We start from the raw sequence: 25,401 nt of genomic DNA, 5'->3' as shown, positions 1-25,401 counted from the left end.
CATCCACCGTCCCCGGACAGCCACCCGGCCGAGCGCCGGCCCCCGACTTCTATCCACGGAGGTGAAAGAGAGCTCCGTAGAGTAGGACCGGGCGTGCATAAAAGCCATAATAGTTTTTCAAACCTTCTGTGTCACTCCAAATCCTTAAATCCTTCAAACTCTTCGTCCTCCGTGTCACTTAGAAACAAAGCCGCTAATAATGCCGGTAGTACGTGGGGCCCTTCGTCATCTTCGTCATCCCGTGATCAATCTTTGTCCTTTTTGTAAACAACCGCCACGTGGGTGATCAAAGTAAGCCGTGTAAATGGAATCTTATAATGGTTTCTTTACTTGCAGGTTATATGTAACCTGAGGTCCTCAAATAAATACTGTGAAAAAAACTGAACCAACAAATAGGAATATCTACCTACTATCATAGGACAAATGTAAGCAGCTAGTATTTTAGCAAAACCTTTTACAAATGCATATTTCAATCAACAAATATGGAAAAAGAATCCATATCTGTAGTCCGCAGTCACAGATATGTACCATGAATTTGCAACTATGGATATTGGTTTGTATGCGTAGATTTGATTTGATTGGCTGTCCACGAGTCACAAACATCAAGAGAGAGAGAGAGAGAGAGAGACAGACAGACAGACAGACAGACAGAGTCAGAGAGAGAGAGAGAGAGAGAGACAGAGAGAGACAGACAGACAGACAGACGGAGAGAGAAAGAGTGAGAGAGAGAAAGAGAGAGTGAGACCGAGACAAAGACAGAGAGAGACAGAGAGAGACAGAGAGAGGGACAGAGAGAGAGACAGAGAGAGAGAGAGACAGACAGACAGTCAGAGAGAGTGAGACAGAGCGAGAGTTAGAGAGAGAGAGAGAGAGAGAGACAGAGAGAGAGAGAGACAGAGAGAGAGAGAGACAGACAGACGGAGGGAGAAAGAGTGAGAGAGAGAAAGAGAGACAGAGAGAGGGACAGAGAGAGACAGAGAGTCAGAGAGAGAGAGAAAGAGAGAGAGAGAGAGAGAGAGAGAGAGAGAGAGAGAGAGAGAGCGAGAGAGAGAGAGAGAGAGATTTAGGTGTACAGTTTATCAGTATATTTTCTTGAATTTTCAGTTAATTTATATAAATATATAGACGCAGAGACAAACTGTAAATAGAACAGAATAAAAGAATATAGTAGAATAATACTAGACAATGGGTGCTACAGGTAAATAGTTTTCTGTGTATTCAGTTTTAAATGTGCAACACAGACGGAACTTTTTTTGAAGTTCTAAATTTAACTGCTGCCTAGCATCCATGTCCCCCTGCTCTCAAGGCCTGTCAATCAGGGGAGGTGTTGGAGGAAATGATGGTTGAAATATAGCCTCTGCGTGTGTGTACGCAAGTATGTGTGTTGCATACGTGCTGTTGTGACGCTGGAATAGGATGAGCTTTGATGGGACGTGTGGGGGCAGCTGTTGTTCTTTGGCCATCATACTGGACTCGGAATTAAGGTGTCTGGAGAGGTGGTGCTCGCTGGAGGGGCCACTGCTATTAAAGGCAAAAGAGGGAGATAGACAGCAGAATAAGTCACCTTGTGGAGAAGAGCACATCCTTTAGGAAGATGCCAGAGCCAGTCAAAAAACCGAGTGAGTTTTTCCCCTCTAAATATTGTTACTGTTGTTTTTTTCAATTGGGTGTAGCCCATTCAAGAACACACAGTTGTTGCATGTAAAAAACTGTTCGCTTGACTCCTGAACTTGAACATTTCCTGTCTGACTAAACGCAAACCTTTTGAGATGCAAGAACAAATAGCCTGACTGTGTGCTGTCTCATAGGTGTCTTAAGCAATATTAACCACAGTCAAACCGCTGTAACAGGCTTTAACAGATAAGCGTTTATCATTAGATGTTGTAACGTTTACTTTTAAGGTATTTCTTGTACTTGTCTTGCAAGAAAACTGAATAAACCTAAAAAAAAAACACTTACTTTCCTAAACGATAAATTACTACAACATTTTGGGTGGCTTGATCCTTTCTGAGACACGGAGTGAGAAATTGTATCCCCAACCCCAAAACTCATCGAGTAAGCTTACAAGACCCCCTCCCAACTGAGATATGTTACCACTACATTTGTAAAATTAAAGAAAAAGTTTAATATATAGTGGTGCCTTGAAATATAAATTTGCTCCATGCTCGGTTCAAACACACACACACACACACACACACACACACACACACACACACACACACACACACACACACACACACACACACACACACACACGATAAAGAATATATGACAGTGAATACTATTCTATTGTCTGTCTACATGTTTTGCTGCACCGTTTGTTTTCAATCTGCTGCTTAAAGGGTCATAGCACTGCAACATAGATGCAGGTTAGCTTTACTATTAAATTAGTGTACTGAAATAAGGTCGTTTCAAAGATACAAATTGCAATTCTCTATATCTTATGTTTATTTTGACGGGAAACTAAACTGGGAGAGGCAATAAACAGGCTCAAGCCTCTTCAAGCCAATTTTTCAATATTTGCTAAAGTGCTACTTGTCACTCAATGCACCACTGTATTTCTTTTGAATTATCTTTAATCGTGACCTTTTCATGTAGTATGCAGTGCATTTCCACATTGGCTGCCTTGAAGTGATTATGTTGAATATGTATTTAGGCTGCTCTTGAGTTGGAATTTTAAATTCAGATTGTTAGGGTTCTTGTAGAGTCATCCGAGATTGAAATCAACCCCCTGGCTTCGGACGCACAAGGGTCCAGAAGTATTTCAATGAGTCGAAAGGTGCAAAAATAGATTCAAGATAATCCTACTGTGGTGATACCTGTTACTGTGGGGCAATCTAAACCTGTCACACTCATTCATTAGTCCACTACATTCATCGTATATTTAAACTCATTGGGGCTGCCACAAGTTAACATACGAACACAGACTGTGGAAAAGAATGGAACCCATTCACCTCATTCATAAACCGCCCTAAAATATCACGTGTTGTCTAAATATGAAGACAACAGCAGTGATGCCCCCCCCTACCCTGTTTTATTTTATGTAGTTATATTTACATTGTTATATTGGGTTACTTATTTGTTCCAGCAAGAAAGGTCCATGGTATGAAAACGACTATACATTAAAAAGGTCCTAATGTCAATGTTCTTGGTTCAGTTTCAGCTTTTACCAAGAAGCCAAAGACACAGGAAGCAGAAGAAGGGTCCTCCGTGGTCTTTGAAGCAGAAACCGAGAAGTCTGATGTTAAAGTTAGATGGCAGTGCAACACAAAGGATCTTGCCAGCGGCAAAAAATACGAGATCGCAGCCAATGGAAACAAGCATTCCCTCACGATAAAAGCCATTACCCAGGAAGATGTCAATACCTATGCTGTGATTGCAGGGAGTTCAAAGATCAAGTTTGATCTGAAAGTACCATCGAAGAAAGGTAGGAAACTTTGGCGGTCATCTCTGAAAAGCAGTAAAAATCACCCTGAAAGTCAAATGAAAGGTTCATTTACTCTATTTGCCTTCTGTTTGAACCACATTTTACTCATTATTTGAAACTGATTCCATATATATCATCAGGGATTTCTTTTTTATAAGATATTCTATAAACCCTGTTGTCTCCTAGTCCCTCGTTTGCTTGTCTTTAAGAACCACTTTCCTTACAGTCTTTCTGTAATTGGTCATTGTCCAGAAGCAAGCAGAAGGCAAGTGCATTTTCCCCCAAATTTGGGAGCTAAAGATTTAAACATGGATTAGTTTTACACGGCTAACATTATTATTTGAAATGGTATTGTTTTGGTTATGAACATGTTACATTTTGGCATGTGAAAAATACAGAAATTAAAATACCCCCCGTTAAATAAATACATGAGCAATGCTTGCCTGTTGCTTGGATCAGATAAGGTGGAAACAACTTTCAAAGACATCCACAGTTGTGTGTTGTAACACTCGTGTGCAGTGACATTGACCTTTCACTGGCACATTATTTGGTCATGAGTAAGCAGTACTTCACTGGCTCTCAGGATAGGCCTGAGACACGGCTGATAGCACACGGAAAAACAGTCACCCAACCAAGGATGATAACATATAAGGCCAAAGTGAAAAATAACTGATGGAGAATGCTTTCAGTACCAAGAGAGAGTATATCTACCGATATGGTTTAAATTGTGATTACGTTTTTGACTCAAATGGGAATGACAGAGGAATAAATTCATCATAGTCCTTACAATACATATTCGGTTGGTTTTGCCATATGAACACCTTCAAGTGATGCTATCGAACATAATCAAAATCAGCGTCAAACATTGAGTGACCGTGTGATAATTAAATACTGTATGAGTTGTCTGAAATGCAATGATATGCAAGATCCAGCAGGTGTCCGTACCGAGCAACAGAGTGACCTACGTAGGAGCAAAACAGTTTGTCCAATGTATCGCAACGCTTCATGAGGCCTCGTCTACTTATTACTAACACGGAGCATTTGAAAAGACATGGTTAAAAATAATATATTTTTACCTTTGAAAATGTCTTCCTACTTTGCTCATTATGATTGTAAAACGTTGGGTGCAAGTGTATGCGCAGACTTCCTTATTCTGGTTTTCATGACGGCCACACAATGTGCTGACATTTTGCCCCCACTGAGGGTCGTGCAACGCAGCTCAAGGCTGTCGTGCTTTGGTGGGATCTAAATTCCTTTTTGCACAATTTTCCCAACCCTCTCTTTTCACAAGACTTCCATCATTCTTTTTTAAATGAAATGTAAGCGGCTTTGAGTACTAAGAAAAGCACTATATAAAACCGATCCATTATTATTTTGAATATTATCTAACAGTCATTGCAACACAATCAATTCCTCTATTTTGGCAGCAGTATTTGGACTCAGGGATAGAAAGGACACAGAATATACAACAGTACAAACCAATACTCCTCAACAGGTGGTATAAAACAAAGATTAGGGCTGGATGCAGCAGTAGTAGACCACCCAAAGAAAAAGCACGGCGAGGGAATAAATGTTCTGACACACGTCAGAACATTTATTCCCTCTGTGCTTTTTCTTTGGGTGGTCTACTACTGCTGCATCCAGCCCTAATCTTTGTTTTATACCACCTGTTGAGGAATATTGGTTTGTACTGTCAGAACGTGTGCCTATCAAACAATTTGTATCTTATTTTGCCAAAAGAGGGTCAGTAAAAGAAGTACCTGAAATACAATGAAGTGGCTAGTAAGTCTGCAATGTGTCTGATATGCGCTCGTTTCTATGGTAACACCAACACAGAAACTCCAGCTGAGGCTCCTGTTACTCCATCGGAAGAGTCGAGTGTAACACAAGAGCAGCAGAATGCTACACCTGCAGCCGCACCAATAGAAGATGAGGCCACTGCCCCAACACATGATGCCCCTCCATCAGAGGGTGAGCCAACAGTACAACGCCTGGTTAAAGTGCTTCCAGATTTTTCTGGAAATGTGTGCTTGGTGGCGAGACATGGTTGATTACAATTATATTACAATTATATTATAATTATATTGTGAAATTTGCACATATTGATTGATGCTATATTGATGAGAGCTATTTTAAAGATACATAGCATACGTTTATGGCGGAACTTGAGTATTTGTCATTTGTCTTTCCACTGTAAGTTTGAGCATCACATTTATTGACAATATATTCATTCTCATTCTAGTCAATGAATAACTATCTGACTATTGTCTATCACTGGATTATGTACTATAGATGGACAGCCTCCAGACACCAGACAGGACCTCACTGGCCTCTTCACAGAGAAACCCAAAAGTGGAGAAGTCACTGTCGGTGAGCATTTTGTGACTCAAATGTTTAATTGGTAATGGTTCTATCTAAGAAAGATCACTACTGTGGTCTCCATATAACTCAAAACTGTGGGAGTGCATATTTACATACTAATGTAGTAATAAAGGTCTGATCCAAAATATTAAAATACAGTGAGAATACACCAAGAATTTTCCCTTTGTCATATTTTGAATGGGCAACACAACATATTATCCTGTTATGATCAAGTACATACCGTATTTTCCGGACTATAAGGCGCACCAGACCATAAGGTGCACCTTCAATGAATGGCCCATTTAAAACTTTGTCCATATATAAGGCGCACCATATAAGGCACACCATTAATGCATCATGTCAGATTTTTAATCCAAATCAAATCATTCTCCATTTTATCTTTTTTATTTCAACTTCAGATGCAACAAATTACTTTATAATCACAAAATAATGATCCATGGTCTTTTTGATTCATGATTCATAGTCTTCAGCGGGCCACTTATGATTAATTTCATGACACAATGCTTCAGGCCAGTTTAAATTTAGGAATTTGGTCCATATGTAAGGCGCACCAGACTATAAGGCACACTGTCGGCTTTTGAGAAAATTTTAGGTTTTTTGGTGCGCCTTATAGTTTGGAAAATACAGTACATGTACAGTTCCTGTTTGTGTGATTTGGAATGGGGGTTCTCAATAGATGGATAGATGGATCAATGGATGGATGGATGGATGGATGGATGGATGGATGGATGGATGGATGGATGGATGGATGGATGGATGGATAGATATCGATCCTACCTGTCTAGTATATATATATTCTGCTCCCCGTTTTAGGTGGAAACATCACATTTGTGGCTAAAGTCAATGCTGAATCGCTGCTGAAGAAACCAACCATCAAATGGTTTAAAGGGAAGTGGATGGACCTGGCCAGTAAATCTGGAAAACACCTCCAGCTGAAGGAGTTCTATGACCGTAACACCAAAGTAGACTAACTCACACTGTTCACTTTTTTGATAAGGCACATTTTATTCATATTTTTTTAAAAGCAAAAGCTGATGAAAATATAGAATTGCAAATAGTAAATGTCTTTATGCTTACGCTGTTTCGTACATGAAGGACCAGAAAAGAATGCTCACCATAGTTCTGAATCAACCCTCAAACAGGTTTACACATTTGAGATGCACATCATGGAAGCCAAGGCTAACTTTGCAGGAGCGTACAGATGTGAAGTTTTGTCCAGAGACAAGTTTGACAGTTGTAATTTTCAACTCACTGTACATGGTAAGTTAATTTCTCCTTGTGTTTTTTTAATTATCAATCACCCCCCCCCCCCCACACACACACACGATTTTGGTGTTGAACTATATTTTACTTTTCTTTTCTAAATACCAGAGGCTTGTACTACCGAAGGTTTTGACATAAGAGCAGCTTTTCGACGCACGTAAGTTGCCTTACTTTTTAAGTTAACGCCTTTCTGTTGGAATTTTTCTGTGTGGTGTTTGTATGCCCTTACTGTTCAAGCCTGGGATTTGTTACCTCTCGTATCCTAACAACATTCTTCAACATTCTAAAGGTGATTGAGCATTGGTTGATATGTTTATGTGACTCCTCCATTTATAGTTTACATTTACTAGTGATGGGAAAATGAAGCTTCATATTTGCTTCGTGAACTAGTTGTTGGATTTTTGTTTTTACTCCTCCACCCAATGCCAAAAAATTCAACTGCTTCATGAAGCAAATTTGAAGATTTATTTCCCTATCACTATCATTTAGCCTTCCCAAACTGGGTGCGTTTCCTCCTTGACCCCTGATCATGTCCCATTACGTTCCAATACAATATATTTTGGCAGTCTGGTTGATATCTTTGCATCATACCTCTATGCCAGAACACACAGTACTACAACCTATGTGATAGCAATCACAGGACAAACATTATGTGTGGAATAACTGTGGAAATACTAACCTATTAGGAGTGACGCCGCAATGAAGAGAAGTGGAACATCAACAAGGTAGTAAAGGTTTAATGTTGCATCCACTGAGGCACAATGTCACACTTTACGGAGTGCTCTATGGAAGAGAAACAAGGGCCAACATTGAAGAACTTCTTCAACAAAGTGGTCACTTTCTTTTCTCATTTCAAATGAAACAGAAGCAGCATTGTGAATCGTGCAATGTCAAAACTGCTAGATTTTGACGGAACTCAGAAGTTGTGAGAGCTCACTGAGAAGGTAGAGGGCGACCATTGCACTCCAAATCATAATATATAGTCATTAAAACACAAGCATTGCAGTGAAAAGAAATGGTGAGGAAAGAAGACAATTGTCTAGACCACAGGTGTCAAACTCAAAGCCCGGGGGCCAGATACGGCCCGCCACATCATTTTATGTGGCCTGCAAAGACAAATTGTGCATCAAATTCATGTCAATGCTAAAATTACAAATTGTTTTCGCTTTTAAAAAATATTGCTAGCAATTTTTATTATCATTCATATTTTTTGAAATATTTAAAGTTTTTATTAGTCTCTGTTTTGAAAACTAGTTATTCATCTAGTTACCAGTTTGTTGTGCAGTCTACACTATATATAATATGAGACATCCACACATATTTGGATTTCAATGGCCCTTCGAAGGAAACTATGACTATGATGCGGCCCGCAACAAAAATAAGTTTGACAACCCTGGTCTAGACTATTAGAATAAAATAATGCAATTGTATGGAGCAATTGTGAAAAAAATTGATTGTTTGTGATTAGCAAGTCGGTGCATTTGATAGTGCTTAGGCCAGCAGAGAAGGCCTTGCTGGCTCGGCCATCCACCATTGTATTACACTTTATTACGAGACAAGCTCTCGTTGATCTGCTTCTGGGTCTCAGTCAAAAACAGCAGTGACAGCTGCACAAACAGCGATCCAACAGAGTGAGCTTTAACAGGAGCTTTGGCCCTACTGAAAGTGCTGGATGTGTTAAGACACATGGGCTTTTCAGTATCCGAGTTCCTTCACTGGTTTAGCACATAGAGGAAGCACAGTAAAGGAGTGTTGTAACTGCACCGCACAAACCAGGCACTCACCTTTTGGAAAGGAGGCATGCACAATACTGGTTCTTCTTGTTTTATCTTTCATGCTCCTTATTTAAGTGCAGGAGTGGTCTGTTGGATGCATCATGAGGCTTCTCGTTGCATAAAAGAATGTTTGCCTTTGGTCCAACATGAGAATATCAACTCATGGACTCCAAAAAGAAGTGACCGCAACTTTTACTTATCAGTTTAAGACTGAGTCCAGGGCTCTTTTTTTTTTTTGGGAGACAGCCATCTGAGGCGGCGGCGTAAATGCCAGTATGTGCTGATTTGCGTACAAGCACGTGGCTCACTGCGCGTTTTCCAATTTGGCAGACATGTCTGCACTGAGACAAACATTCCAGTGCAGCAAAGGAGTGTCCCTGGAGACATATCTGATGAAGTGACATTTTAGTGGTAGAAAGTTTAGCCAAATTTATGCCTGCTATGACCATATCCATATATTGGTGCAAGGTAGATTGCTGGCCTAACATGATTTTGGTAGATACACTCGTATGCAAAGGTTTGGGCACCCATGATCATTTTCATGAGTTTCCTTTGTAAATTATTGGTTGCTCGGATAAGCAATTTTATTTAAATATATCATATAGCAGACAAACACAGTGATATTTGAGAAGTGAAATGAAGTTTATAGGATTTACAGAAACTGTGCAATCATTACTTGAAGTAGGTAGGTGCATAAATTTGGGCACCCCAACAGAAAAATACTCCTTTTGCAGAAATAACAGCTTCTAAACACTTCCTATAGTTTCCAATGAGAGTCTGGATTCTGGTTGAAGGTATTTTGATTTAATGCAGGCTGTCCATGCTCAGAAACCATCAAACCTGACTGAACTGGAAATATTTTGTCCAGAAGAATGGTCAAAAATACGTTCAACCAGAATCCAGATTCTCATTGGAAGCTATAAGAAGTGTTCAAAGGCTGTTCTTTCTGCAAAAGGAGGATCTACTAAATATTGATGTCATTTTTCTGTTGGGGTCCCAAATTTATGCACCTGCCTACTTTTGTTTAGGTAATGATAGCACACTTTCTGTAAATCCTTTAAACTTCATTTCACTTCTCACTGTTTTTCTCTGCTATATGATATATTTAACTGAAATTGCTGATCCGAACAACCAATGATTTATAAAGGAAAATCTTGAAAATGATCAGGGGTGCCCGAACTTTCGCATACGACCGTACATCCAGCATGGTGAAGGGTTTGTATTGTAGTTCATACATATCCTGTATGAATGTGACTTAAATGTGTTGCTGTGACTCACATGTGTGCAGTAGCACTGAAGGAAAAGAAGACTCGGGAGAACTGGACTTCAGCACATTGTTAAAGAAGAGGTAAGAGTTGAAAATATTCATAAAGACAGTTATGAGATTACATATTCTTCTTTTAATGAATGCTATTTTCTCTGTCATTCTGGACCATTTTACATCTAAAGAGAGTAAGCAACATCGTTGCCATGCCAAAATCACACTGTCAGCATCCAAAAATAATTTGCCATGCAGCTGCATGCAATGCATGAACTCACTGATTAACAAGGCTGATCGATGGTTGACATCACTCACCTCTTCATCTCACTGTTAAGGCCATTTTAATTGCGTGACCCAACGCATTCCACCACTGTAACAATTTATTCCCCTTGATGTTCTCAATAACCACACCAATGCTTGCACCAGTCACTCTGACGTTCAAATCTAATAGCCACTAATACTAATAAAATACTCGTGTTTTTTTTCTTTTGGTTTATTTGATTGTTACATTTTAGGATCCTTTCTTTTTATCTAAAATGCTGATTAATTCTGTTTAAATTGTTTTTGACATGCTGTGTTTTAACCTATCTGGTTTGTTTTGCTGCTTGGGCTCTACCTCTGAATCAGCAGCAGTTTCTTAAAAAATCGGTAAGGAACTGCTGGCACAATGAGTGTCAGGAAAATGTATTTTTGTTTGACAGGACATACAATACATTTTAAAACTTAATTATGAAAAATTGTAAATAAAAAAAAGCATAATAATTGACTGGGTAGAAATGCCTTATTTTTAAATAGTATTTTTTTGGTTATTTTGTACATTTGACAATATTTTCCAAGGCCAGAGCTATTCATACCCTTTACTCTCATTATTATATTATATTATATTATATTATATTATATTATATTATATTATATTATATTATATTATATTATATTATATTATATTATATTGATGATGATGATGATAATTGTTATTATTATTAATAAAGTAAAGTAAAAGTAGCTTGCACAGATGGGCTTTCCAAGCTATCCTGGCTTCCTCCCACATTCCAAAAACTCGCATGGTAGATTAATTGAAGACTCATAGTGCTTTCCTGGGAAAATGAGCATGAATGCTTGTTTGTCTCCATGCCTTGTGATTGACTGGCAGTCAGTCCAGGGTGTAAGTATGTTGGGTTAGACTCAATTTTAACTGCTTCCTGTGTGGAGTTTGCATGTTATCCCTGTGCCTGTGTGGCTTTCCTCCAGTTTCCTCCCACATTCCAAAAGCATGCATGGTAGGCTGATTGAGCACACCAAATTGTCCGTAGGTGTGAGTGTGGAAGGTTGTTGGTCTCTTTCTGCCCTTCAATTGACAATCAGTTCAGGGTTAGGGCGTACTCCCCAAAGTCAGCTGGGATAGGCTCCAGTACGCCCGTGAGCCTCATGAGAAGATACAGTTCAGAAAATGGATGGATAATATTAATAACCTGCATTTAGTCATATTTATTTATCAACAGTTAGTTTCAGCAACAGGTGGAATCTTTTTAAATGGCAGCTATAAATTACAACGCATGGTAAAATCCGCGTTGCGCAAGCTCTCATAGGTCAAAATTAAATGCAACAAAAAACAATATGCTCGAAAAAAAGTACTTTTTTTTTTAAATTAAAGTCAAAAATACATGAGGGACATATTTCCTGTTCAGTGTTATTTATTTATTTATGTATGTATTTATTTATTTGTTTGTTTGTTTGTTTGTTTGTTTTCTAATTCACTGAAGGATGCACATTTTCCAAAGGTTATTCTGTCCTGTTAAAAATAAGATTGGCACAACAGGATTTCTTCATGTACTCATGTGGAATGTGTATTGAAAATGATTTTCCTTTCTCAGAGCCGTGCAGATGAGCACAGAGCCTGATGTGGATATTTGGGATATTCTCAGCCATGCTCCTGCCTCAGAATATGAAAAGATTGCTTTTCAGCATGGCATCACTGATTTGAGGGGCATGCTCAAAAGACTAAAGAAGATGAAGAAGGAGGAGAAAAAAAGTGCAGGTTGGTGCAAAGTCAACATGAAACTGTACTTCAAATGGTCCAATCTAAAAAAAGGCAACATGTCTGTATGCAGCTTTCCTGAAGAAGCTAGATCCCGCCTACCAAGTGACAAAGGGACATAAAATAAAATTAGCAGTTGAGGTAGCTAATCCAGATGTTGATGTCAAATGGCTGAAGAATGGACAAGAAATACATCTAACTGGAAGGTGTGAATGTGTAAAAATTTCATCAATGCAACATCATTTTTGGAAAATTGATTAACTCTTGTATGTGAATTTCTCTCTATGCTTGTCATTGTTCCACATCACTAGCAAGTAAGTATGGCAGACTATTGTATATTTAATCTAGCGGACATTGTTGTAGAATAAAACGTTGTTGCGATTTGTACAGGTACATTTTTGAGAGTGTGGGAAACATGCGCTACCTCACCATCAACCACTGCTCATTGGCTGACGATGCGGCCTACTGCTGTGTAGTGGGAGACGAGAAATGCACAACAGAGCTTTTTGTTAAAGGTCTGTGTGTATTTGATGGTCTATTAAGCGTGCTTGATTTTGAGGGTAGATTCACTTGGGTTCTAAACATTTTGACCTGTTTGCTCCAGAGCCTCCTGTTGTGATTGTGAAGAACCTAGAGGATCAGATGGTCATGAAGGGTGAACGAGTGGAGTTACAATGTGAGGTCTCGGAGGAGGGCGCAAATGTGAAATGGTTTGACTTTTTTTTCATTCCAATTTTTTTTCTCTAATGTGTTTATGCATCCAATACACATGGGCAATTTAATAGTGAGGGGGAAAATATTAGAAACAGGTATGAGTCCTTTAAGTTCGATACAGGAGGAAACTACTGTACAATAATATAATTCATTTTTAAGTGAATTGCACGACTTAGAGGGCAGACCCCAAGGTATAAAAAATCCCAATTAAATCAAAATCAAATTTCACATTTGTATTCATAATCGTCTTCATATTGACCAAAGAGGAAACCAAGTATAATTGTTTTAATGAAAAGTTGCAGCACTAAAATGTATCAATCCAAACTGAACATTATCTTTCTAAAGATATTTTTATGGAACTCGTTTGTGTGTATGCTGAATGATAACAAAATACTACATTCACTTCAATCCAATCCAAAAAGTCAAAGTCAAAGTCTGCTTTATTGTCAATTCCTTCACATGTCAAGACACACTAAGAGATCAAAATCACGTTTCCCACTATCCCACGGTGACAAGACAGAGTTCACAATGCACATACAAGTAAACAACACAAGAAAAATAAAACAAGAAGGCAACATCAATGAATAAATAAGAGTGATAGCACGCCAGCCGCTCCAGATGCACAGCAGAGTCCGGAATGATGACAGTCAACCAGGCCACAGTGTAATGCTGATGGAGGCACTGCATATCCAACAGGGAGAAGGACGGTGTGGAACTAATTCGAGATGAATCATTCAAGTATCGCTTCAAGAAAGATGGCTGCAAGCATATTCTGATCATAAATGAGGCCACAAAAGAAGACTGCGGCCATTACAAGGTCAAAACTAATGGCGGCGAGTCTGTGGCTGAGCTCATGGTGCAGGGTGAGTGTTATTTGCATATTAATCTGTGACAATACATCGTCGTAGAATATATATGGCTTCGTTTGGAATCACCTTGGTTGCCTTTCACAGTATTAAAAATGACTTTCAGAATAAAGTCTTATCTAAAGGTTTTCAAACGTTCCTGTATCGACGAATAACTCGACTTATAGAAACCAGAGAAACACGTCATCTTCACTACATAGTTCATCCATGTACAGAATCTTCTTTTTTTTTTTTAATGAAAAAATCCAATGTCACTTTGAATTGACTGCTTTTAAATACTCTTTCTTGAACAGTACTCTAACTGTGTTGCGAGTCTCCCTAACATTTTTGTTACTAACCCAATTAGATTAACCCAATTTATTCAGTCTTGATTTACTGGTGGAATGAATAACATTTCCATTGCATATGAACCTCCCAAGTGATGTCTTAGGGCTTGACTGACATCTTCATTGTTTATAGTGTTATTGAGCTTTTGACAGTTACTTGTCTTTAGGCTTCCTCTCAAAGTGGCAATAAAAGTTGGATGTTCAGCCAACGATTTTTATCAGAAGTGCACTGCAGAATTTTCATGGTGCAGAGTGTTTCCGCTTACATTTCACTTGGCAAATGAACCGCTTAAGGTTTTGGAAACCAAACTTAATTACTGAGGAGTTTGTCGACATTTTTTCTTGTTTTTTTGGCGATGTCGCATCTCCAGTCCTCATCTACTCTGTGTGCGCAAGCATTCTGTGTTTCTTACTGGTCACAGTTGTACTGGCTGGTCTCATACAGTTTTGCTCAAAAATCCAGAGTATGCCCTATCCAAGGCCAAGTAAAAATTCATTGGATTGCAAAAAGAAACCAAAACCCTTAAAAAGTGGTCTTGAGGCCATAACAGCCCTTGAGAACTACAGCAGTAGTGAACCTTTAAAAAGAAAATCACACACACAAGTCGTGCTGTTCCATTATATCTATCATTCTGTTCTTAGAGAAGAGGGAATTTAGAGAGAGGGGTAAATAAATGGATTGGATCAAATACATTTATGACATTTCGGAAAATACCTTTTCAAATGCACCCCTTAAAATGAAACAGTACAACCAGTACTTTTACAGTTTTTATTTTCAGGTGTATTGTTATTTTTATCATTATTATCATTATTATTATTATTATTAGTAGTAGTAGAGGTAGTAGTAGTAGCAGTACTAGTAGTAGTAATAGTAGTAGTAGTCGTAGTTGCTGTTGTTGTGTTAATGTTCGAGATAAAGCTTGATTTTTTTTTTCTTTAAGTATTAGCAAGATAACAAAAAGGTCACAGTTGCGTAATAAAGCAAAGTACTGTAAATTGAATCTCCAAAGAACATTCCTGTCTTGTGTACAACAATAACAAGATAAATACAATTAAAGCCAATTCCAAAGTCTCACGATTAACACTAATTGACAAAGACAAGAATGAAGGACATTTTCACTATGATTGTTGTTGGTTTTTGTTAGTTTTATGAATGTAAAGTGTAATTTTACTGAGTATTCAAAAAACAGACAGATATGCAAATTTATTGCATTGCCTTTTATTGTGGTTGTCTCGTTTGTTTCCAACTTGCTGAAGGCTCTCAGGCTCTCTATTATGTTCATACATAGGGTGGGTTTTTTGACTGTGCAGAGAAAGAGCTGGAGGTCTACCAGAGCATCGCTGACCTCACAGTGAAGGCGAAGGATCAGGCGGTATTCAAGTGTGAGGTGTCGGATGAGAATGTGAGAGGAACTTGGTACAAGAATGGAGTGGAAGTCAAGCCAGATGCCAGAATAAACATCACACATATTGGCAGGTAACGTTACTACCGTTCATGTATCGTTTGCCAAATGTATTGCCAGGAGGGCTCAACATTTGACCCATTCAGGATTCACAAATTGACAATTGACAATGTCAAACCTGAGGATGAGGCAGACTACACATTTGAACCAGATGGCTACGCTTTCAACCTCTCAGCAAAACTCAACTTCATGGGTACGATTAATCCCTTTTATTTGGTTGAAACTGCCAATCTGTCACAACTAATTAACCCCCAGAATCTTCCATGTTCTGTCACTAGCTCATATGATATGTTTTGTCCTTTTCCAGAGGTGAAGATTGACTTTGTGCCACGTCAAGGTAATTATATTAACCTATTTACACTAGCTAATGGGATATACAATATTTTTATTACCATTATTACCATAACAAAATGATGACACTTCTCAGTGTCATTAACTTCCACTCTACATCACTGAAAAATATATTCATGAACCTTGTTGAACTCTCGAATTAATCCCTTTTGCCAAGTTCTAAATTGATTTTCACTTAGGAATGAAACAATAGCCTTTATTTTGGACTTAGCAGAAATGATCCACCTTATTCCTGAGGTCTGTCCTGTAGAAACAAATGTGGGAGGAACCGCTGATAAGAGACTTCTGGTCAAATGCTCTCATCGGTTTCACTTCACGGAGCGGTGTATTTGAGTGATGCTCTACACCCCCTTTTCCAAGCGATCATTGAATTGGGAGCTTATTGCGCCACTGTCGATTTTACTAACAAGCAGAAGAAGTTGAATCTGGGACAAGAACATTACTGGCTGTCCCAGACAAGGAAGGAATTTTTTGCATTTCTCTCATCTGAAACGACAGAGTTCGGAATGTAGTTAGACACGACTGTAACTTGTCATCGCTGGCAATTTTTTTTTTGTTTTTTGTTTTTGTTAAACTGGAAGTGCCTCCCACATTTCACGCTAAGGATCATGGGCCATGGGAATAAAACGGATATTGATGTTAGTACGGACAATGGGCCTCAATCAGGAGCTCCACCCCCCTGTCAGACTCGCAACACTTCAGTCATCTCCATTTCTTGCATGAGCTTACTGTCTGGTACAATGTGTAACTTTTTGTGTTCATAAGACCCTCCTAAGATCCACCTGGACTGTAGAGGCCACACAGCTGAGTCTACCATCGTAGTGGTGACTGGCAATAAACTTCGCCTGGATGTCCCTATCACTGGAGACCCTGCTCCCACTGTTGTTTGGACCAAAGGAGGGAAGGTAATCATATCCATTGGTCATCATCTGCTCCAAATACACCAAATCCTGTTTCCATAATGTAGGTCATCACTGAGGGAGATGGCCGAGTCCATGTGGAAACCACCAAAGGCCATTGTATTTTCACTATTGAAGGGGCTGAGAGACAGGATGAAGGAATCTATTCAGTTGTGGTTCGTAACCCTGCTGGGGAAGATACTGCAGATATCAATGTGAAGGTTGTTGGTAAGAACATGAGCAAGCACCGTTCAACATTACAAACATCAATGGGAGGAGTCAGATCAGAAATTCTGATTGGACTTTTGCCAGTTACTGAACATTATAGATGTAAAAATGTCTCTTTTTTTCCATTAGATGTTCCAGATCCTCCTCAAGCTCCCAAAATTCTCAGCGTGGGAGAAGACTCCTGTGTTGTCCAGTGGGATCCTCCTCTCTTTGATGGAGGACAGCCGGTTATTGGTAAAGAAAGAAGAATGAAATGCCTTTTTTGAAATCTGCTAAAAATGACAAGCCTTATTAAAACAGTGATCAGGAATGGATCCCAAATCAAAACAAGATGCTCTTTGTATTACTCAGGATACGTATTGGAGCGAAAGAAAAAGAAGAGCTATCGGTGGATGAGATTGAACTTTGACCCATACACTGAAACAACCTACGAGGCAAAAAGGATGATTGAAGGAGTGGAATATGAAATGCGAGTCTACGCTGTCAATGGCATTGGCATGTCTCGTCACAGTCCGGCTTCACAACCTTTTGTGCCTGTTGGTGAGTCAAAAACATTGGATGCTGATATATTTAAGGGTGTGTACATGTACAAAACTGAACCTGTCAATTAGATGCTGACAAATGAGAAAACTGTGGGGAAAAAAAAAGAATTTTAAGTATAAGCTCGGACCATCATAGGTGTAGTTTACATTTAAACTCTGCGGTTTAAATGCTCGGTTATGCTATTATAAACTCATAATGATACTTCCTTTTGAATTCCATGTTAGCAAGACATTCCAAAAAATAATTTTGTTTTTTTTATTAATTTTAACAACATTTGGGAAGTGAGAACATAAGTTGTAGAAGCTTTGTAGGTGGAATTCTTTCCCATTCTTCATTGATGTACAACTTCAGATGCTCAACAGTACAGACCATTAAATATATATTATGTATTTACGATAGACCGAAAAGGATTTGCAAGTCGTTGTAAAGTTTTAGTCTGTCATTTCCGCAGTGTGACCACGTTAACTGATTTATAGTTTCTAGTTAAGTCATCCTAAGTTTCCTTTGACTTCATGACGTTTCATTTGGAATTGTTGAGTGAGGTAAGGATTTCACAAACTTACTGATACTTGCGTTGGGGCCGTAGTTCCAGAGCAGACATTTTATCTGTAAGAAAAGGTGAACACAGGTTAAATAAAGAGGACAGAGCAAGCAAGTACTGTCACACAATGAGAGACAATAAAGATTCCTTCTCAGCTTTCTGGCCTCATGCTGGTGTAATCAAAGACGTCACTATTCATTCCTTTCCGCAGAGGTACACATTTTGCAAGCGTTAAGGTTTGCATGTCTGTCTACTTGCTCTCACATAATTAAACTGTAAACATTTCCGGTTTCTGTGACTTTGTAACCTTTGACTGTTGGAAAGCATTCCCATCATTTCTCCCACAGCTTCTGGATCATATTTTCTATTGTAAGCTTGTCTTGGCCTTATGAGTGACCAGACCATGACTTGAATTTAACACCATCCAGTTAAAATTGCTGTTAACATGTGATAAATAAAATGTACATGTCAAGCTGTCTGCCTACACTAGAAAAAAAAAATCATGGTAGAGAAAGAAAGTCTTCCATGGACTTTTATAATTCATCTTTTTTAATTAAGCAGAATCAGTGTTACCTTCATATGGTTATCTATGTCATGAAGTGAATGGAGCTGGGCGACCAAATGCAGCTTGGACCAGGGTTTATTGAACGAACTCAAAAGACACACTATAGATGCTCGACTAGGGACGAGAATAACTGAACAGAAAGACGAAACAAGACGAGAACAGACAAGCAACTAGAGAAACAAGAAGACATGAGACGCAAACAATCCGACAGGGGAGTGAGGGGCAGACAGGACTTAAATACAAGACAGCTATCGAGAGGCAGGTGACGGTGATCACACTGATCAGGGCACAGGATGGGAGGGGCGAGCACACAGACACACAAACCGAAACTATGACAACATTAAAACAAGGACACAAACTGTGACAGATCTTGACAAGCTATGTATATATGGGAGGTTGTCCATCTATCTACCATCTATCTACCATCTATCTACCAATCATCTACCTACCATCTACCTACCTACCTACTGTCTATCTGTCTATATATCTTCCCATAATTCCCAACATTAATTTCTCAACTATATCCTGTTGTGATTTAAACCTTTCTATGCTTGACTTGAATAGGCAAGATAGCAAATGGAAGAGTAGCTGTTAGGAGGTCATGGATTATTTCCAAACACATCTCACTGGCAGTAAACTACTCATTAGGAAGTACTCTCCATTGATTAATTCACTCTAATATGATCACTGTAATATTCAAACTGGCTATAGAGCCCTTCAAGCTGCCCTATGTGCCCCTTTCAGCCCCGACAAGTGAGCCCATTGGACTGTGCGTGGACGACATTAGTGACACCTCCATCACACTCAAGTGGCGAGCGCCTGAAAGGATCGGCTCAGCTGACCTGGAGGGCTATGGGGTCGAGTACTGCAAAGAGGGCAGTAAGTGCTGGAGCTAAACCGACTGTTTTTTCAACAAGGGTGTTTGTGTTGGTGCTGTTCAGCAGTTGTATTTTACAGGGGTACTGTATTCAATGCGGAAAGAAAGCTCGCCGAAGAATCTGTGTTTATTTTGGGTGAGTGTCAATATTGTGTGTTTTCTGAGTACAGCAGATGAGTGGATACCAGCCATTCAGGGTTTGACCGAGAGGACCTCACTGACAATCAGAGAGCTTACTACAGGAGACAAGCTGCAGTTTCGAGTGCGGGCGTACAACATGGCCGGCCCAAGTGCAGCCGCCATCCTAGCTCAGCCCGTTACCATCAGAGAGATCATGCGTGAGTGAAGACTTCCCTGGGAAAGAAATCATGGAAAATGAAAATGCTATGTTCTAATCATGATTTGTGATTCATGTGTATTTCTTGAATAGAACGGCCTAAAATTTGGCTTCCTCGAAATCTCCGTCAAACTCTGATCAAGAAAGTTGGAGACACTGTCAACCTTGTGATTCCATTTCAGGTGCAATAGGCTTGATTCATGCATACTGTAACTTGTGTGCTACTTTCTGTCACGTTTGATCTTTTGAGGTGATAAAGAAAATTAAAAGCAGCACATAAAGAGATGTGTGCCGGTCATCGATGATGTTTTTTTTCACATCACGCAGGGTAAACCCAGGCCTAAGGTTACATGGAGTAAAGATGGGCAGCCGCTAAACTCTGCACACGTCAGCATAAGAAATAGTGACACCGACACAATCCTATTCATCCGCAAGTCTGAAAGGAATCACTCGGGGCAGTATGATCTCCACGTGCAGATAGAGAACGTGGAAGACAAGGCCAAAGTCATGCTGCAAATAGTTGGTGAGCATTACCACCAGATAGAGTCCAAGACTTTACGGTCCAGAGTACAATATCATCTTCAACATGTTTGACATTTTATTTGTAGATGTCCCAGGACCTCCTGAGGCCCTGAAGGTTTTGGATGTCTGGGGCTTCAATGTCGCCCTCGACTGGAAGGCCCCTAGAGACGATGGAAACTGCGAAATAGCTGGTTACTGCATTCAGAAAGCTGACAAAAAGACCATGGTTAGTATTGCGTAAGGTCAAGTCAAGGGCATCATTCATGATGTGGCTACATGGCAAAAAATAGATACAATTTTCAACAATATCATTCTACATCATTCCATATCTTTAAATATCATTACATATCATTAAAAGCCGTTCCACGATTCCGCCATTCAGAATTGCACCATTCACACGTGATTTATCCAGAAATTGCAGTTGGTTCAACTGTAAAGATAGCCTAACTAAATTACCGTTTTTCCAGACTATAAGGCGCACCTAAAAACCTAAAATTTTCTCAAAAGCCAACAGTGCTTATATATGGACCAAATTCCTAAATTTAAACTGGCCTAAAGCATTGTGTCATGAAATCAATCATAAGTGGCCCGCTGAAGACTATGAATCATGAATCAAAAAGAGTACGGATCATTATTTTGTGATTATAAAGTAACTTGTTGTGTCTGAAGTTAAAATAAGAAAGATAAAATGGAGAATGATTTGATTTGGATTAAAAATCTGACATGATGCATTAATGGTGCGCCTCATAGTCCGGTGCGCCTTATATAAGGACAAAGTTTTTAAATGGGCCATTCATTGAAGGTGACCTTATAGTCCGGGGTGCCTTGTAGTCCAGAAAATACGGTATATATTGTACACAATTATTAAACAGTTTGAGCACTTTTAATGAAATAATGTATTTTCTTCAACAACTTTGAAGGAATGGTTCACAGTTTTCGATCAGTACCGCAGAACCAGCTGTGTTGTTTCCGACCTCATCATGGGTAATGAATATGTCTTTCGAGTCTTTGCCATCAACATGGTGGGTCATAGCCCAGATGCCTGCAACACAAAAGACAGCATCTACATCCAGAAAACCGGTAGGTTGGACCATAAAGATGCAAGGACACTGAGTTATTGCTTTTATTGAGATCATGACCAATGTAAAAGAGACTGTGCCAAAATGTAACCTGCACTAAACTCAAACTAATTCTGTAGGGATGGAGTGGAAGCCTGCCACCTACAAGGATCTTGACTTCTCACAGGCTCCTAAGTTCACGCATCCATTAGTGAACCGTTCAGTCATAGCAGGGTACAATGCCACTCTTAGCTGCTCCGTCAGCGGCATCCCCAAGGTCAGTGAGTTGCACTGCCCTAAGGAGATTTATGGATTTCATTGTGAATGAGCCAATGGTTTAACAATAATAATAAAATTGATTTCATTGTGTTGCTGTTGGCAGAAAAGGCAAAATGAAATAAAAAAAAAAAGAAAAAGAAAAAACAAATTGGGGTTGCAACATGGATTTAGTGATTTATGCTAAAGCAAGATTAGTGATCAGATTAACATTTTAAATTGGGAATTTGTAAAATCTCATGCGTGTATAAATGGAAAAGTCCATTGCTTGCATACAGTTTGTCTGCTGCAACGTTTGTGTCTGCTGCATTGAATCCACACACTGACTGATAAAAGTCGTCCGCCACAAATAAATGTTTTTGTCTTTAGACCCTCACGACCGTTAGTACTAGTAGCAGCCTAGTTGCAACACCAAACTCCACCCCTGAATCAGCATTGTAACAAAAAGCCCACTGTATACATACAGTAGAACAACTTCATTGTTTTAATATTTTATCTTTTATGTATTTTGACTAAAGAATATCAGAGACCTTTTTAAACACATGGGAACTTTGAATTGTGAAATAATGCACAATAAGACATAGTAATAGAAATATTTGTTTTCTTGTTGTTAGCCAAAAGTGACCTGGTACAAAAACAAGATGGACATCACAAATGAAGCCAAATACAGGATGCTCAGTAAGCACGGAGTGCTGACCTTGGAAATTCGAAAGCCTTGTCCATTCGATGGAGGGGTGTACATGTGCAAAGCAGTTAATGCTAGCGGGGAAGACATTGTGGAGTGTAAGCTGGAGGTCCGCCGTAAGTATACAGATGAAAACCCTTTCAGTGACAATTTATAAGCCTTTTTCATTTGTTGTTCTTAAGACATTTAACAACTTTTAGCGATTCACTCTAGGCAATAATACTAGTGAAGCATTACAGAGTAGAATTTTATGTCCCAGTTTTTAACTAGTGGTCAGTTTTGCCTCACTAGTAACTTCCTCTTACCAGTGAATAAAGAGCGTACCGATACTGTACATGGACCGTAAGATGGATAACACGGATAATGTATAAATGCTCATATTGCCATTCTCATTGATATACATAAACACGTACTGTATTTTCCAGACTATGAGTTGCTCCGGAGTCACACCAGCCATAAAATACATAATAATGACAAAAAAGACATATATGAGTTGCACTGGAGTACAAGTCGCATTTTAGGGGGAAATTTATTTGATAAAATCCAACACCAAGAACAGACATGCCATCTTGAAAGACAGTTTAAAATAAAAATAGAATAGAGGCAACAACAGATTATAATAATTGTACAATATGCTAAAATTAGATGACACATAAACAACCAACTGAGAATGTACCTAGTATGTTGACAAAACATATTAAGTTATTTAAATAACAATAGAATAAATAACATGCTAACAGGTTTACCAAACCATCCATGTCACTTCAAATCACTCAATCCAATGAAATTTTCATTCTCCGTCAACTTTAAAAAACTACGCTAACTCCGGAAGAAGGAGATGCAGCGCTTCCTCTTCTACGTTGCTCACGTCAGACTCGTCGTCAGTTGCAGTACCAATTATTCCACAGGCCAGAGCGCCCTCTTGCGGTTTAGTGTGAAAATAATGTGTGAAATGCTATAATGTGTTAATCATTTCACACATAAGTCGCTCCTGAGTATAAGTCGCACCCCCGGCCAAACTATGGAAAAAAAACGGCGACTTACAGTCCGGAAAATACGGTACATAGTAAATAGGTCTATGACTATAATCTATTAAATATAATTGTACTCGCACCATCATTTATAAGCAAGGGGAAGCCGATTCTTCTTCTAGCTCTCATTGGGAGGGATTATTTAATGGCTGCTTTACAAGGCCAGCCTTTTTGCGCATGTACGTACGTACGTATGTATGTATGTATGCATGTACGTATGTATATATTTATTTATATTATTGTTATTTCCAAGAATCTATGTTTTAATATTGATATCCTTGATTAGGACTATTATTATGTTACCACTTCTGTGATTTGACATCTAGAGTGTTAATAGCTGTGTATTTTATTTGCCTTCCTTGCAGCTCAAATTGCAAAAGAAGAAAAGAAGTAAGATGGCACAGTTCATTGTTTGCCAAACTACTCTCACTGAGCGGTCACCTTTTTTTGGACATGTGAAGCTTTCCACCTTGGTTGCAATTTCCTTTGCAATCAACTCACACCCATGTAGTATATCCCAAACATGTACAGTACATGTCAAACTATATAACAATAAAAGTATTTTTTGTCTGTCAATCACACATTTCCCCCTTGCACGTTACTGAGCTGTCTTGTTGCTATTTGTCGTGATTTATAGAAAGTGCAAGAAGTGTGCTGTTAATTTTCAGACATGCACAGGAAGGGATATTTGAGTTGCTGTTGGCTCAGGTTTTATTGCAGCATAGCTTCGCTAAAGCCAAAAGGTGTGAGGCATGTGTCTCATGTGTACACCAATGGGACATAGTATGTGTGTGTGTCTAAAATAGCTGACATGTCTTTTTAACCGCAGAGCACATGTGTGAGAGAAAGTGTAAACACATGGTGGTATGTGTCTAACAGAGAGGGGTTGTGCTGTCCTAATGAGTCTTACGACACATTTCTCCATAACTATTTCCTGCATTCTTAAAATTATGGTGCAAAACATGACAAATGGCAACACTGCTTCTCTTTATAGTCTTGCCTTGGCAAGGACTTCACAACTGAATGACTGTATCTGCCTCTTAAATACATGTTTAAACTTGATTTGATGAGTTCTGCAAGCAGCTGTTAACTTTGATAGGCTAAACGGAGCTGATGGTTTTAAAGAAATATTTAACTTGATGACACAAATAAAAGCAATTCATCATTTTTTACTGATACATGATAATTTGGTTAAAAAAAAGACAAATCCTCTGCAATCCAAATAAAATCACATTAAAAGTTGCATTTAACTGTAGCTTTGGATTCCGCTATGTGAAGCACTTTGGAGCTATTTGCCCTGATCGGTTAAAAATAGTAGCCTATAGTGTTCTTAAAAAAAAACATCAGCATACGAGAACGAACACCACAACCATGCGTGTGTTGAAGAGGAACTATTGGTCGTACGGATTCTGATACTTGTCTACAGTAGTTGCTAGTATTTCATCTGTTCAAAGTTTCATACTGCTTTTACCATCACTTAACTCTGTCCAAGTTGTATATATGTAGAATAATACCCAGGCGATGCACATGCTTTTCGATAGACAATACAATTGACTTAACAACATCAAACTACATACTGTATCATGTTTTGAATAGCCATAAAATAAATTGTCTTTATGAAACTCTTCAATTTCAATGTCACAGGCTCTAACTTGCTAAAAGTACCTCACGCCAAGTTTACATACTCGAGTAGTGATGAAGTGGTTAAATTGTTTCAGTAAATAATTGACTTTGCCATCGCAGGGCCACGGTTCCAATCGGCCTTTGAAATAATAAATTATAACTTGCAACTTGAATAATAATAAAAATAATAAATTATAACTTGCAATAATAAATTATAACTTGAAACTTGCAAATGCAAGTCTGCTTCCAGACTTCCATTGAACCGAACCAGACGAATCACATATTCAACATGTGCTATAAAACTACTTGAAAGGGACATTTGTGACTTCTCCTTGATTGAGGTGCAACAACCA

General features: G+C 38.8%; 1 protein-coding gene and 1 long non-coding RNA gene across 2 annotated transcripts; one reads left to right on the top strand and one right to left on the bottom strand.

Annotated features, from left to right (window-relative positions):
* The first annotated feature begins 1,413 nt into the window (after window positions 1-1,413).
* On the top strand, window positions 1,414-24,004 carry mybpc3 (myosin binding protein C3). The gene is made up of 31 exons (XM_088370987.1): window positions 1,414-1,619; window positions 3,158-3,427; window positions 5,264-5,398; window positions 5,720-5,797; window positions 6,623-6,771; window positions 6,952-7,069; window positions 7,181-7,229; window positions 10,136-10,195; window positions 10,739-10,756; window positions 11,980-12,143; window positions 12,217-12,349; window positions 12,455-12,457; window positions 12,534-12,658; window positions 12,748-12,853; window positions 13,554-13,720; window positions 15,361-15,526; window positions 15,599-15,705; window positions 15,820-15,849; window positions 16,629-16,768; window positions 16,831-16,990; window positions 17,120-17,224; window positions 17,342-17,530; window positions 19,384-19,518; window positions 19,687-19,854; window positions 19,947-20,035; window positions 20,181-20,376; window positions 20,462-20,601; window positions 21,296-21,455; window positions 21,574-21,710; window positions 22,324-22,510; window positions 23,791-24,004. Exons 1-31 carry the CDS (start codon window positions 1,595-1,597, stop codon window positions 23,817-23,819), a joined length of 3,738 nt encoding a protein of 1,245 aa, XP_088227113.1. The 5' UTR covers window positions 1,414-1,594; the 3' UTR covers window positions 23,820-24,004.
* LOC148400271 (uncharacterized) lies at window positions 15,272-19,068 on the bottom strand. Its single transcript, XR_015857487.1, has 3 exons — window positions 18,648-19,068; window positions 18,097-18,139; window positions 15,272-17,198 (listed from the first exon to the last, which is right to left on the bottom strand). It is a non-coding gene; the product is annotated as an uncharacterized LOC148400271 (long non-coding RNA).
* Window positions 24,005-25,401: the final 1,397 nt, after the last annotated feature.

Source organism: Syngnathus floridae, chromosome 3, assembly GCF_059516105.1.
Source record: "Syngnathus floridae isolate MCC-2025c chromosome 3, RoL_Sflo_1.0, whole genome shotgun sequence".
NCBI classification, from domain to species: domain Eukaryota; kingdom Metazoa; phylum Chordata; class Actinopteri; order Syngnathiformes; family Syngnathidae; genus Syngnathus; species Syngnathus floridae.
Note: the sequence above shows the minus strand (reverse complement) of the source record. Positions and strands in the feature narration are given on the sequence as shown.